We start from the raw sequence: 14,125 nt of genomic DNA, 5'->3' as shown, positions 1-14,125 counted from the left end.
TCAGTGGGTGATACCCTGGCAGTAGATCACCAGGTCTTTCTTCCAAGGAGCTGGTGGGTGAGTCTGAACCTCCAATCTTTTGTACCACTCAGGGACTCCTACTCAACAATAGCCTAACTAAATTCAGGTCTGTAACAACCCAGGTTACCAGCCAAAGAGTCACTCTTCATAGCCTAAAGAATCAAAATAAGTACATGAAGAGAATAGCTATAATGCACTCATTTAAATGATTAGGTATTTATGATTTTATTATATGCAAGTAAGTCTGAAAATTTTTACCATTATTACCTACTTTACTAATTTCTAGCCTTGATTCTATTTTTAATTTTCTTTTTTTTTAATTCTATTATGTCTATTGTTTTCACTTGAGGCAACAACTTGATTTAAACATGTTTCCACTTAAAATTAAGTTAGAAAGTGACCAGTAAAAGCAACTTACCAAACCACAAAGCCTATGCCTATTATATATCCAAGAAGTAAGGTCTGTCCCTTTCAAAATCATTTATGATCACTGTCTATGATTAGGGGTGGAGGAGGAAGATTGGGTTCTATAGAAAAATAGGTAAATGAGGCTTAGAACTGACAAATGCCACCTCTAGACATAGAGCAAAGAGATGGTCTGGGAGGGGGTGAAGAGAGTATATGCGATGCGAAATGAAAAAAAATCAAAAAAAGAAACAAATACTTGGGCCTAGAAAAGCTCTCTTCCTCTCCTCCTTATATTCCATGTGTAGGCTAAAAATAGTCTTCACTATGGTTTATAAACATCAAAATAATATTAAGGACATAGCTTTATTGTTCAAAGATGATTATTTTTAGGTAAATCAAAGAATATGATGACTTAGTGTTTTAAAATTCTTAACATTCCCAGAAGCCACATTAAGAAACTCAAGGTGGAGATGACCCATGGAGACGACCCAAACACTGTTAGAGTAGTTCTGGTGCCCCAGTTCGGGGTGAGAGATATGGATGTTGGAGGCAGCAGCGTATAAGTGACACCTGAAACAGTGAACACAGAAGGCAAAAAGTGCATAATGTGAAGAATATCACCAGTACCCTGCAGACACCATTTCAAAAGCAGGTGGAAGAGGGGAAGCTGACAAAGACATCTGAACTGCTGCAAGATGGGAGGAGAAGGAATCTAGATTTGTCTAAATGAAAGGTCGGGGGTTTAAACCCACCAGTCGCTCTGTGGCAGAAAGATGTGGCGTCTGCTTCCATAAAGATTAGCCTTGGAAACCCTACGGGGCAGTTTTAATCTGTCCTATAGGGTAGCTATGAGTCAGAATCAACTCGACGGCAACAGGTTTTGGTTTTTTAGGATGTGCGTACTCACATATACATACACAGTTAAATACAAAAAGCAGTTGTATGAAAACAGAAACCATAGAGGCCCAAGGAACCAATAATTAATATATAAGAATGGGAGAGATGGAAGTAGGCTTAGGGTAAGAAGACAGAACTTTCAGTCTAGACTTGGCAGAGGCCTGGGTTCCTTCAAAATCATACTGAAATAATTATGGAACTTAAATCTTTCAAGGTTTCTTCAGCTGTGGTTTTAATACTGTGTATTAATATTAATATTCTCTCCATGGGTACCTTGAGTGCTCTAGAATTTTGATCAGCTTTTAAAGTCAACATCTGTATTTTTTAGCTATTAAAAATTAAAATGAAATGCTAGAAAATGCTGAGATTTATATATATTTTTAAATAATAACCAGTTTTATTTCAAAAGGTAAATTTTTTTTTCTAATTAGATTGTAACTTCAGAACAGATTTTAAAAAATCTTGTAGAATAAAATAATTTTAATTTTTCTCCTATCAACATAATGTTTGCCCCAGTGAAAACATCAGAAGACTTCTGATAAACAAGGTCTTGGGATTTTGTTTGTTGTTTTTATGGTCAGGTGTTTTATGGCAATGAGGAATCTCTCATTGTGGGAAGGAAGTTTAACCTTGTGTTTTTCTTAATTCTGAACTAAGAGGCTTGAAATAAATTAAGGTTTAAAATGGTTTCAGGACTGCTGTATGTTCTAATACAAAGAACCAATTTATCATGTTTTGGTTGTACTTTCCAATGAGACAATGAGCGTCTATGCAGTCTTTCTTCCTATAAAAACAGAAACATCTGCTAGCATTACAGGTGCCGATTGGCAGCCTGTTGGCAGATGTGAAGCCCAAGCTCTCTCCTGCCAGAAGATGTCTATTCTGCAAATAAGAATGATTAAGGATAACTTTAGGGAAGTTAAAATCACTTGATTACCCCCAAGGATTTTGTTTTCTAGCTGTTCTGGAATATTTATTAATGAACATCTAGCAATAATCAGTACTTATTTTCATCTGCTTATAGCTTCAATTAAAAAAAAAGTTAGAGGTCCCTGGGTGGAGCCAATGGTTTGCACTTGACTAGTAACCTAAAGGGTGGCAGTTTGAGCCCACTCAGCTGCACTGTGAAGGAAAGGCCTGGTGATCTCCTTCTGTAAAGATGACAGCTAAGAAAACCTATGGAGCAGTTCTACTCTGCAACACAGGGGGTCACCATGAGTTGAAATCAACTCAATGGACATGGGCTTGGCTTTTTTTTTTTTTTTTTTAAATATGTATTATCTTCAGCGGAATATGAAGTATACCTTAAAGCACAAATAAAACATCCTCGACTTTGGATTCATTTTATTGGGTTTAAAGAGACTCGAGCTATTGTTTTCCTTTTTCCTAGTAAGATCTTAAAAATATTTTAATCCACAGTTTCTTTCCTCTGGAAATATTAACTGTATTTTTCCTAGCTCTCTACTTAAGCAGAGATTTGAACAAAAGGATTTGGACGTTGAGGTGGCTAATTCCTTTAATCAAACGGGATTAACGACTCCCAAATTTAGGCCTTTAATAACTCCAGAAACAACCCATTTTATCCTCTATTATAAATTTATACTTTTAAATTAAATTCAAATGGGTAAATGCCTGCTCTAACTCAAAGCCATTTTGGAAGTCCAATACAACCTATTTGTTATAACCATTGACTTAACAGTTTTCAGTGGCTAAAGACCATTTTTTATAATACAAGAGGTACGGAACTTCTGAGGAAGCTGTGCTAAAAGACTTTGTTTTCAGTTGGTAATTTTAAACCCATATCTATCCACGGAAATGGTTTTTAGGATACTAGGGCTATAAGAAAAAGCCTACTTAATTCATAGAGTAGATGGAAACTTAGGTATATTTACACTGAAAGATGGCAGAACCAATACTTTTTCAGTAACAAATTTAAACTTAAAAATTTAATATTTAACTTCTAAAACTCTGAATTCAAACAGTTGATCAAAGTTGTATTTCATTACATTAGTACGAAAGAGGTCTTCGCAATGAAAGAGAAGAGCAAGAAAAAAAATCATGGAAACTTAATCACTTACTAGCTGTGTGGGCTTGACAGTATCTTCAGTTTCATTATTTGTAAGACGTAATAATAGTACCTATCTTTCTGGGTTGGTGTGAGTGAGGATTAAAAGAGATATTTATGTAAAGGGACTAAGAACAATTGTTGGCACATAGTAAGCCTTAATAAATGTTAGCTACTGCTATTACTTCCATGTCTATATGTATATAGTTATTTATATAATTCACAAATATATTAAATTACTTTCCTAGAATCTTTCTTCTTTTTCCTATCCAGCCACATGCATACGGAGCAAGAGTTATCCAATGTCTGTGCACAAAAGATATGTCTTTTGGTGATATACATGCAATGAAAAACCTCATTCAGGATAGATTTTTCATGGAATTATTCCTTTATTTGATTCATCATTATTAAGTGTATAGTTTAATATTCTACCCCAAACCCCACTGCATTCTAAATCTGTTATTTGTGTCTCTTCACACCTAAACTTTACTTTTTTCTGGGTATGTTCTAGAATATGGGCACCAAGGGGATCTAGACCATAAATCTAACATCCTTAACTTTGAGCAATTCCTGATTATGAACAAGATTTTTGGTTAAACTAATACTTTAAATTAAGGGACTCAGACAATGAGATAAAATCTGTAGATGAGAAAACCAAAAAAACTAAACCTGATGCCATAGAGTCTATTCCGACTCATAGTGACCCTATAAGACAGAGTAAAACGGCCCCCAAGGGTTTCCAAGGAGCTGCTGGTGGATTTGAACTGCCGACCTTTTGGTTAGCAGCTGAGCCTGCTAGACAACATCATGTGAACGCAAGTCTACATCCAGGCTGGGAAACACCAGGAAACAAACAATTCAGTTTCTTCAACAAATAAACTGCACGGAAAACAAAAAGGAGACGGGAAAGCTGGAGATTAAGAGGGGCTTTTAAAATATTTTAAAAGGCAGGTAAAACAATATTATTATTTAGGGATGCACAGTTGAGTGAGTAAAAGTATAACGAAAAAATGAAAGTAAATTATTGCAAAAGTCCCATTGGTGGTTATTTTGGGAGGTGGTTACCATGGTAAGGGACATGTGAAAGCCTCTTTTGTGCCAGAAAAAGTTCTATCCTGACTTGGGTGGATGTTGCAAGGGTATTGGCCTTATAATAATCTCTTACAACAACTTACATATGTAGCTTTCATGATTTGTGCAATATTTAACAAGAAAACATTGTTTGGAAATCCTTTATCAAAGGCAGTGATGCTGACCATGGTTTTTTCAATGTGATCCTGCAGTGAATCGATCAGTAAGTCTCCCACAGGCTTCCAGCCGTTCCGTACCGCCTCCGCCTCCTTCATGTCTGCATCCAGGTCGTCCATAGCACCCTGTAGGTCTCGCAGCTTCTCCAACGCCTTGTCTACTTGCTTTTGCCAATTGCTAGTAACAGCATTTAGACTTTCCCACTTCTCTTTGACTTCAGAAGACTGTTTGCGCATGGCTTTGGCAATCTTTTGGGCTCTCTCCTCAGGGGTCAATTCTGTGATAAAAAAAAAAAGACTAGTTTGGATGCCTCAGGAACTCTCTACTCTTTATAGCCAAGTGGGAACACCACCAAGTGAAAGGTTACTACCAGGGTACACGGTACAGGGTTACACCAGCCAGGGTAAGACAAAATCCTTACCATTAACTCCCTGCTACACTTAGATGTATACCTAGGAGGAGAAGAAAATAGCTGCTTAGATTAGTAAGCGGCTCTGAGTTGTTGGTGACTTTTTAATTTTAATGTATTTGTAAACCCTGAAACATATATAACAAGATAACTCAAGACACAGAACCATTTTTCTTTAACATAAATTTAGTTATTAAAATCCAAACATAGTTTTTCATTTCATTGTCCTCAAGAGAAATAGAAAGGATAATTATTTGAGAATAGCTATGAGGTATGAAGAAAAAGCCTCAGAAAAGATTAATTTATCTTATTATCCTTTTTCTAATCCTAAAAATATAACTGAAGGCAAACAACCTATCTTGGATACTTTGTCATGTCTGAATCTGTTTGGCAGTTCATTTTGAATGAAGGGTATTTTCTGCAGCCCTGGAAGTGTAACACATCCACAAACATTTTGACAGGATGATAGCAAGATTTCAAGAACCGTTCTAAATGTGGAGTAGAACAAGAGGGCTTCCAGTGCCTCTGAAATAAAGTTAGACTTAGAAAAGGCAGGCATAACTCAAGGCAGGGTCACAGGATAAGAATAGGATGATAAGTGTCGGAAGGGAACAAAGGACGCAGGTGGGAATCCAAGTCAAGCTCAAAGTGAAGAGTCAGAAACATATAGAGAGGCAGGCCAGCAGACAAAGCCAGAGAAGTGTGATGCACACACAGCAGACACTCAAAGCAGATCAGGTAGATTCCCTGAACCACGATCCACTCCCAGGACCCCACTACCCTCTACCCTGAGGATGCTTTCTTTCCTATCTAACACATTTCTTGGTTTTGTTCTGCATGTCCACTGAAAACAAAGAAGCAAGTCAGAGATGTACAACCAAGGTAAACTGTACATCAAGACAGAAACACATATTTTGTGATAACACCCCATTTTTTGGTGTGAATGACATTAGCTATTTTCACTTACCCTCAAAATGTTCCAAGTCATTCCTTAAAAAAGATGAACTTCCATACGAAACCAAACCCAGTGCCATCGATTCCAACTCATAGCGACCCTATATAACTTCCATAATCAATGTCAAAAATTCAACATATTTTTATTTACATATTATTTAAAAGTCAAGCTAAAGGGGACAGAACACATAATATCTTTCTCCACCTTAATTTCCAAAAAATTCTAGACATCAATATTCAGACTTCAAAGCAGCTTAACTTCAGTAAATCTCTGAAAACCAAATAGACTAGGAAGAGTTCAACAACTGCAGAGCTCAGAGTTGCACTGTTGAAGCGCTGTGAGGCTATAGAGAAACTTGAGTAATCCCTTGGCAACTGACTTGATTAAAAGAAGAGACAGCATCATGACTGGTAGTGAGACCAAATACACCAGTAAAAGATAAATACAGAAAATAAGTTAATTAGGCAGCCAGCTTCAAGCAATCTCTAAACTGAGATGCAGTCCGGCACAACAGTCAGGGAAGGAAGCCAAGAGACCTGGAGAAAAGTCCCCAAACATCAAGGCTTTCAAGGCACCTGGAACATGTCAGGATCCCAAGGTTCCTGCAAAAAAAAACTTTCCATGGAAAGGTATGTCATCAGAAATGCAAACCTTATTTAAATCCATACGCCTTCAAGATATTTATGATACTTGCTATGTGTCAGATTCTTCTTAGTCTTGTGAGAGATAGCCTTGATAAGTTTTTGACGGTGACACCTAAATCTGTTAATAAGTCACCTGGCTTTTAAAGATTTATTTTAAGCACTCATGTTTCACTCACTATTGTTTGAAAAAAAAAAGTACCAATTTCAGAACAGACAAGTTAATTACAATGACTTTCCTCAGATATAGTAAAAACTCTTTTATGAGTCAGGCATTAAATAATCTGGCAGAGAGACACACAGCTTCTTTGTCCTGTGACAAAACACTGTACATTGGTTGTGACTTTTTTTGGTCTTCCTTTAATGTAAAATCTTTTGATTGAGCAGTGCTTTTGTAGTATTTATTATATAATCTCCACTTGAGCAGCTACTCAGAAGAAAGGCTCTATGTTCAATTCACCATCTGTTTGCCAGGAAGGAAACATATTAACTAATCATGGAGTCAGAATAAAAATGCCTCCTACTACAGCAACAATCTTGGTTTAATGTACATCTTTAGCCAAGAACAGAGAAAAGGTGCAACATGTGAAATACCAAGTTGCAACAATTTGGGGTAAGAAAATAGAAAAACAAATTAAAAGAGCAAAAGGGCACATTGGATGAACGCAATAAAGGGAAATGATTACTTTTTTTTTTATCTTCTCATAATCTGAACTTTAAAGGGCAAATTTTCCTTTGAATTTTCTGAATAGATATTTTGTGGCAAGTTCTAAGACCCTCATGCAAGAGTGGGAAATCTTCTTTACCAATCACTATTAACCCTGGTGACCTATTAAAAGCTGCCCAGAAGGCTTTTTTTTTAAATACTTAAGCTCCACCTGAAAGGATTCTGATTTAGTTGGCCAAGAGTGAGACTAACCCATTGCCACTGAGTGGATTCCAACTCCTAGCGACCCTATAGGACAAAGTAGAACTGCCCCATAGTTTCCAAGGAGCAGCTGGTGGGTTCAAACTGACGACATTTTGGTTAGCGGCTATGCAACTAACTAACCACTGTGCTACCAGGGCTCCATTATGGACATATTTGAAGAGCTCCCCAGGTGACTGTAATGCGTTGAAAGAATGGAGCATCTTGAGCCTGTTGGCATACAAATTGATTTCTTAGGTCAACTGGGTCGAAGCTCACAGAATGTTTCCACCCCAGTGGGCTGTTGTATCAATTTCACTCACAGCAGACCCACTCACTATTGACTGCCAGAGGGGAAATAAAGGTAGGGATGAAGGTAATCTAATTTGCATGTGAAAGGGCAGTAATAGAAGTTAATCCTAGAGACAGAGGAAACAAGGGTAAAACCAAATAAATTTACTGACAACTCTGAGAGCATTTTTCCTATGCTACTTTCCTAGTGCCTAGTGGGTATGAGTGTGTGAGTGTGTGTGGGGGGGGGGGGGGGTGTGCATGCTTCTTGTGAATTTTGGGCAGATTGCTCTGTTTCACTCTCACCTTTTCCCTCTAGGTCACCCCATTTAATTGGCCAAAATTTAACGTTAGAATTATATTTTATTTTTTATAATGAATAGCAATGTCCTTATTGTGTTACAAAGATATTTAAGGAAGAAAGTGTTATCTTTTAGGGAGGTGGGAGAATTAATTGCACAGCACTGAGGCCATGCTCCCCCATTATGTCACTATCATATGGTTCACTTGAATCCAGGTGGGAAAAACAAAGCTGGACCAGGAGCAGAGATTCTGATTTAGAATCTATCCTGTTCCCATCTTGCCCTTTACTCCTAAGACAAGCTAAATGGCCAGCCTGTCCCAGTTTTGTCACGCAGGAATTGTGTTTTCTCAGGCCAGGAAAACATTCCACCCTCAAGGGCCCATTATACCTCTAACGTTCAACTGTATAAAAAAGGCAAAGCCACCATGTATCAAAAAAAGAAATCTTAACAGCAGAGGCAAAAAAAAAAAAAAGAAAGGTCATTTTCTGTGTATGTACTTACACAAAACAACTGAGGTATGCTTCATCCATGAAATAACAATGAAAATTTATTAGAATCAGCCCAGTGATGTTTTCAATAAAAATTTCCTGTATCGATTGTATTTTATTTCTCAATTAGGGTACTGACAGTTATAACCTCCATCATGACTTCTGCTCTTGGATTCTAAAGCCTTACGGCACGTATGTTTCACTTCTGTCCGTCTTGTGCGGCAGTACCCAGCCTAGCAACTGGCACAGCCTCAATGATTACTTCACTGAGTGAAACTTTTAGCTTTACATTTTCCCAAGAATATTAAACTTCATAACTTTAAGTGGAATTATTTCCACTTATTTCCCACTCACCCTCCTTCTTCCCATACCTGTATAAAGCACTGATACCTCCTAACATGTGTCATGGATTGAGCTGTGTCCCCCAGAAAGTGTCAATTTGGCTAGGCCACGGTTCCCAGTATTGTGTGATTGTCCACCTTTTCGTGAACTGATATGATTTTCCTATATGTTGTAAATCCTACCTCTATGATGTTTTTATATGTTGTAAATCCTACCTCTATGATGTTAATAAGGCAGGATTAGAAGCAGTTATGTTAATGAGGCAGGAATATAAGATTAGCTTGTATCTTAAGTCAATCTCTATCGAGACATAAAAGACAAAAGCAAGCAGAGAGGAGGGAGACCTCATACCACCAAGAAAGCAAAGCCAGGAGCATGCATCCTTTGGACTCAGGATCCCTGAGCTGAAAAGCTCCTAGACCAGGGGAAGATTGATGACAAGGACCTTCCTCCAGAGCCAAAAAAGACAGAAAGCCTTCCCCTGGAGCTGATGCCCTGAATTTAGACTTCTAGACTAGACTGTAAGAGAATCAGCTTCTGTTTGTTGAAGCCATCCACTTGTGGTTTTTGTTACAGCAGCACTAGACAACTAAGACAACATGAAAGGGAAGAATAAACTTTATATAGAGTCACTTCAAGTATTGTAACATAAATACCTTATTCACAATGCCTTTTTGGGGCATGTATTTATAATCCTATTGCAGTATTTCACTAAGAGATGAAAAGAACTATCAAGACCAAAAAACACAGAAACAAATTCTCCAGAGTAACATTTTCACTCCTGGGCAGTTCGGTGCATGGAAAGATTAGGAGATCATATGTTAGTTCCAGTACTAACTAGTTATGTAATCACAGATACACTCTTTATTTCTTTGAATCTCAGTTAGTATCTGAAAAGCTGCTGCCTCATGCCTGGCACAGAGCTGGCCCTCAACAAAGATTCATTCCTTTTATCATTTTACTATTAAGTTGGAGAGATTTAGACATCTCCAGAGATTTTTCACATGCAGTCCCTAGGTGGTGTAAACAGTTAATGTGTTTGAATGCTCACTGAAAGGGTGGAGGTTGAGTCCACCCAGGGATGCCTCAGAGGAAAGGCCCAGCAATCTACTTCCAAAAAATCAGCCACTGAAAACTCTATGGAGCACAACTCTACTCTGATACTGATGGGGTTGCCGTAAGTTGGAACCGACTTGAAGGCAACCTTTTTTTTTTTTTAAGAGATTTTCACATATGCAGTCTAAGTTGACTAGCTAGTAAGAATTCAAGGGAAAAAAACAACAGGGCCCCATACCTCCAGAGACATGATTCCATTGGATTTGACTCAACTTGACCCTCCTCCCCTCTTCTCTGTCTCTTCTCCTCGTTCCCCTCTCTTTCTCACATGTACTCTCTAACAACTTCAGGACCAAAGCATCTTCTGATAAAAATAATGGAAAATACATTCTTCCCAAATATTCTTATTAAATGATTAAGATGAATTTAATCTTTCTGAAATGTTCAGTGTTTAAGAGGAGGCTGCCCATTTCCTATTCTGTAGGACGCTTGGTAACAATAATTCATTAAGAACCAGATTACAAGTACATCACCAAGTGCCGCCAGCTGATTACTGCAATGGTTCTGATTATGTTCATCTAATAAATTATAAGGAAGATAATGGCAAGAGGCTACTCAGAGTTGATTAACCTACTAATGTGTAGCCTAAATCCTTCAGTAGGGCTATGATGATGATATGAATTCATCCAGGTTGCTGGGGGAATTCTCAATACTTAAGATAAAGGGAGTGGGCACAGAGAATATATACATACTAGGAAAATCAAGAACAAACTTCAAAGTAAAGAGAATAAGGACCTATCTTTTACAAATAGCCAAAAGTAAGGTATTAAGAGAGGAAAAAATGGAGAGGAAATAGGAATTCAGAACACACTGTGGAAGAAGGAAATGGCACTTCTGACCAGAAGTCAATGAAGGTAGAACCAGAGTTTAAACACTTTTGAGTTTTATCTTCCCATAAAGTTGGCCAGCATAATTAAACCCAATGCCGAGCTGAGGAAGAAGCAGGGGCAGACTGGTATGAAGATCATCCTCCAAGGAAAGGAACAAGAACAACAGAGAGGCCCAGGGCTGTGGACAGACAACCAGGGCCCAGCAAAGCAACCTGAGATCCAATTTTCTGTAACTAAATATTCCCTAAATTCCCTCACACTACAGGAAGCTCTGTGACCTGCTCAAGTCAGTTATGTGTGCCAGCTGGCAGCACATAGGTCACAAGGGGTTGTGGGGGGGAAGGTATCGAGAAGGGAGAATTGAAGCTGGGAATGGAAGTTCTAGGAAGGCAAAGATGTCTGTTTTGTTCACTGAAGTATCCTAAGTATCTAGAGCACCACCTGGCACATGGTAGGCACTCAATAAATACTCGTCAAATGAATGACTGAAGCTCTGTATAAATTTAACAACAACAACAACAAAAAAACCCTCCACTTTGTCCTTAAAGAACCAAAGGACAGGAGTCTTAGGATCAAAGTCTTTCAATTCTTACCACACTATGGCCCATCTCTCCCCAGGCTGCTTCCCTACCAAACACAGAAGCTAATCATTGATCACAAAGTCCTGGTAGTATAAAAGTTTGCTGCACTTGGTTACTAACCAAAAGGTTGGAGGTTTGAGTCCACCCAGAGTTACCTCAGACAAAAGGCCTGGTGGTCTACTTCAGAAAAAGCAGCCATTGCAACCCCCATGGAGTACGGTTCTACTCTGACACACATGGGGTCAACATGAGTCAGAACAGACTTGATGGCAACTGGTCTATTGGTAGTAATTGATCAAGAAAAGAAATAAGTCAGGAGCTTTTTATATAAATTTAGTCATTCTTATAAAAGAATTTAGGTGAGTCTCATGTTTATTTATTGTCAAAATAATACAGGAGTCTAAATGAAAAGGATTTATGCCTTCTCTAGGATTACATTTTTTTAAAAAGGCAAAATCCCTAATCGACTGTTGAAGATTCCTGCTTTGTTCTGAGGGACAACGACAACAACAAAAAAGTACATCACAACATTAAAAGTTTAATATCCTTCTATCCTTTATGTTTAAATCAGGAAGTAACACCCCAGATGTTGACTACAATAAAATACATACATGTAAATTATTGCCATCTTTTTTATGAGGCAATGTTATTTATGGATGGCTATAACAATGATCAGAGAGCACAACAGATGGAGAACAATTAATTTAAAATGTTGTGTCCATCAAACTAACCTTTGTTATCATGTAATTCTTTGTTAAGAATGTTGATCTGTTTACTGAGATGGGATTTCCCCACTATGGTATGCATCAGCACGAAAAAAGGTTGCTGAAAATTTTACCCAGTTAATGGGTCTACTCAGCAGACTCATTACATTTTCAGAAACCCGAAGATTAGGTTTCATCACATGGGTACATATTCTATAGGACTTTAATTTGGGAAGGACCATATTGTTGCTCAGTGGTTAAGAACACTAGAAAAGAAAGTAACATTATATTTCTCTGTGCTTTTTCACGCATTACAACTTTACTAATCTAATTTAGACTTGAGAAGCTAATTAAATTATGACCTTGGTCTATAGGCCTGAAAGCAATTACTTATGCTTCAAATTTTCATATGAAAATTAAAAAGACAAAGTCTAATGTTGCCTAAACACTTTCCCCCTGGGTGCTAGGGAATCAGTGAAGTGGCATACCATTCTACTAAGCAGCCTGGTATTTCAGTAAGGAAAAAAACAAAACAAAACAAAACAGCAGTGAAGGGAAAAGCAAAGATTTATAAACATATTTAATTATTGTATGAATTTTTTTTTTAAAGTAGAAGAATATAGAAAATAAAAGCTTATTGAATACCTAGAAGTGTCTGTGATGACCGGGGCAGTTAGGATAAACTATGATGGTTAAGAGTATCAGTTCAGTGACATAAACTGAATTTGTGTTTTTGCTGTTACATGGTAGTCCCAGCATGCTTCTAAGACTCTCAGTCTCACTCTTCTCTTCTGTCATATGGAGTGGTAACATGCTCACACCTCCAAAGGTTATTATGGGAATTAAATGAAACAAGCTTGTGAGGTGCTTGGCACAGTGCCCAACACATTGTAAGTACCCCATCGATGTGAGTGCTGTGAACAGCTATGTTTATCTACTAACATTTCTCATGTCCCCCTTTCTGTTTGGCAATCGACTCTCCCTACATTTACCACTGCGGAGTCCTGGTGGTGCAGTGGTTAAGAGCTATGGCTGCTAACCAAAAGGTCAGCAGTTCGAATCCCCCCAGCCACACCTCAGAAACCCTTATATTTATTAAAAAAAAAAAAAAAGGAGGCTGCTAATTCCAGCAGATCCTGAGCCCCACATTACTCAAGCTGACTCAATTAGAACTTCTCTCTTGGACTGTTCTGGATCTTAAAAAGGGTTACCCCTCACTGCATGAAACTGTGAAATGTAAGGTCAGAGGAATGCTTAGAAAATGAAGCCAGCAGGTTGAGAGAGGCAGAGAAGAAGAAATGGAGAAAAGCCTCCTGGGTGGTATTCCAATCCCTGCAGCCAGCTGTGTCCCTGTCCTTACCGTGGTTTGGTTATGGAGGCCAATAAATTTCCCCTTGTGCCTATGCTTATGGAAGTTAGGTGTTGTCATTTACAATAAGTAGTGTTCTAATGAATAAAGCTGTTATTAGAAAAAAGAAAAAGCCCTAATGAAACCTCCATCAGTTTTACTAGCCTAATTACTCAGGTAATACGGAATTTGGTCTCATTTTACTAAATGCAAAGAAATAATGTGGTAACCTTAGTTACACTGAGAACCAATATAAAAGCATCTTCTATTAAACTGTATTATAATTTCACATCTTCATTTAATTAATAATCATTAAATTTTATTTGCACAAGTGTGCTAATACTGGCATAAAACAGACTGACAAAATATTCTGAAACATTTAATCATTAATTAATTTAATTAACATTTAATAATTTACCCTTGGGTTAAAATATCAAATACATATTGCCAGCTGTCAAAGGACCAAAAAAGGAAAAATATTAATCCTGATACATATTTTTTTATCTGAAAAACAGCTTTATTAACCATTAATCACAGAAGCCCTGGTACAGCAATGGTTAAACGTTCAG

At 37.7% G+C, this 14,125-nt stretch overlaps 1 protein-coding gene across 11 annotated transcripts in view; it reads right to left on the bottom strand.

Annotated features, from left to right (window-relative positions):
* The window catches only part of UTRN (utrophin), a 610,574-nt gene that overhangs the window by 119,430 nt on the left and 477,019 nt on the right, over positions 1-14,125 (bottom strand). For all 11 annotated transcript variants that reach the window (XM_049902936.1, XM_049902887.1, XM_049902897.1 and 8 more), the window contains one exon: positions 4,648-4,916. In XM_049902936.1, coding sequence (XP_049758893.1) covers positions 4,648-4,916 — 269 coding nt within the window. The remainder of the gene's footprint in view (positions 1-4,647; positions 4,917-14,125) is intronic.

The sequence above is a fragment of the Elephas maximus genome, chromosome 1 (genome assembly GCF_024166365.1).
Source record: "Elephas maximus indicus isolate mEleMax1 chromosome 1, mEleMax1 primary haplotype, whole genome shotgun sequence".
Taxonomy (NCBI): Eukaryota; Metazoa; Chordata; class Mammalia; order Proboscidea; family Elephantidae; genus Elephas; species Elephas maximus.
This window is presented reverse-complemented; position numbering and strand designations above follow the sequence as displayed.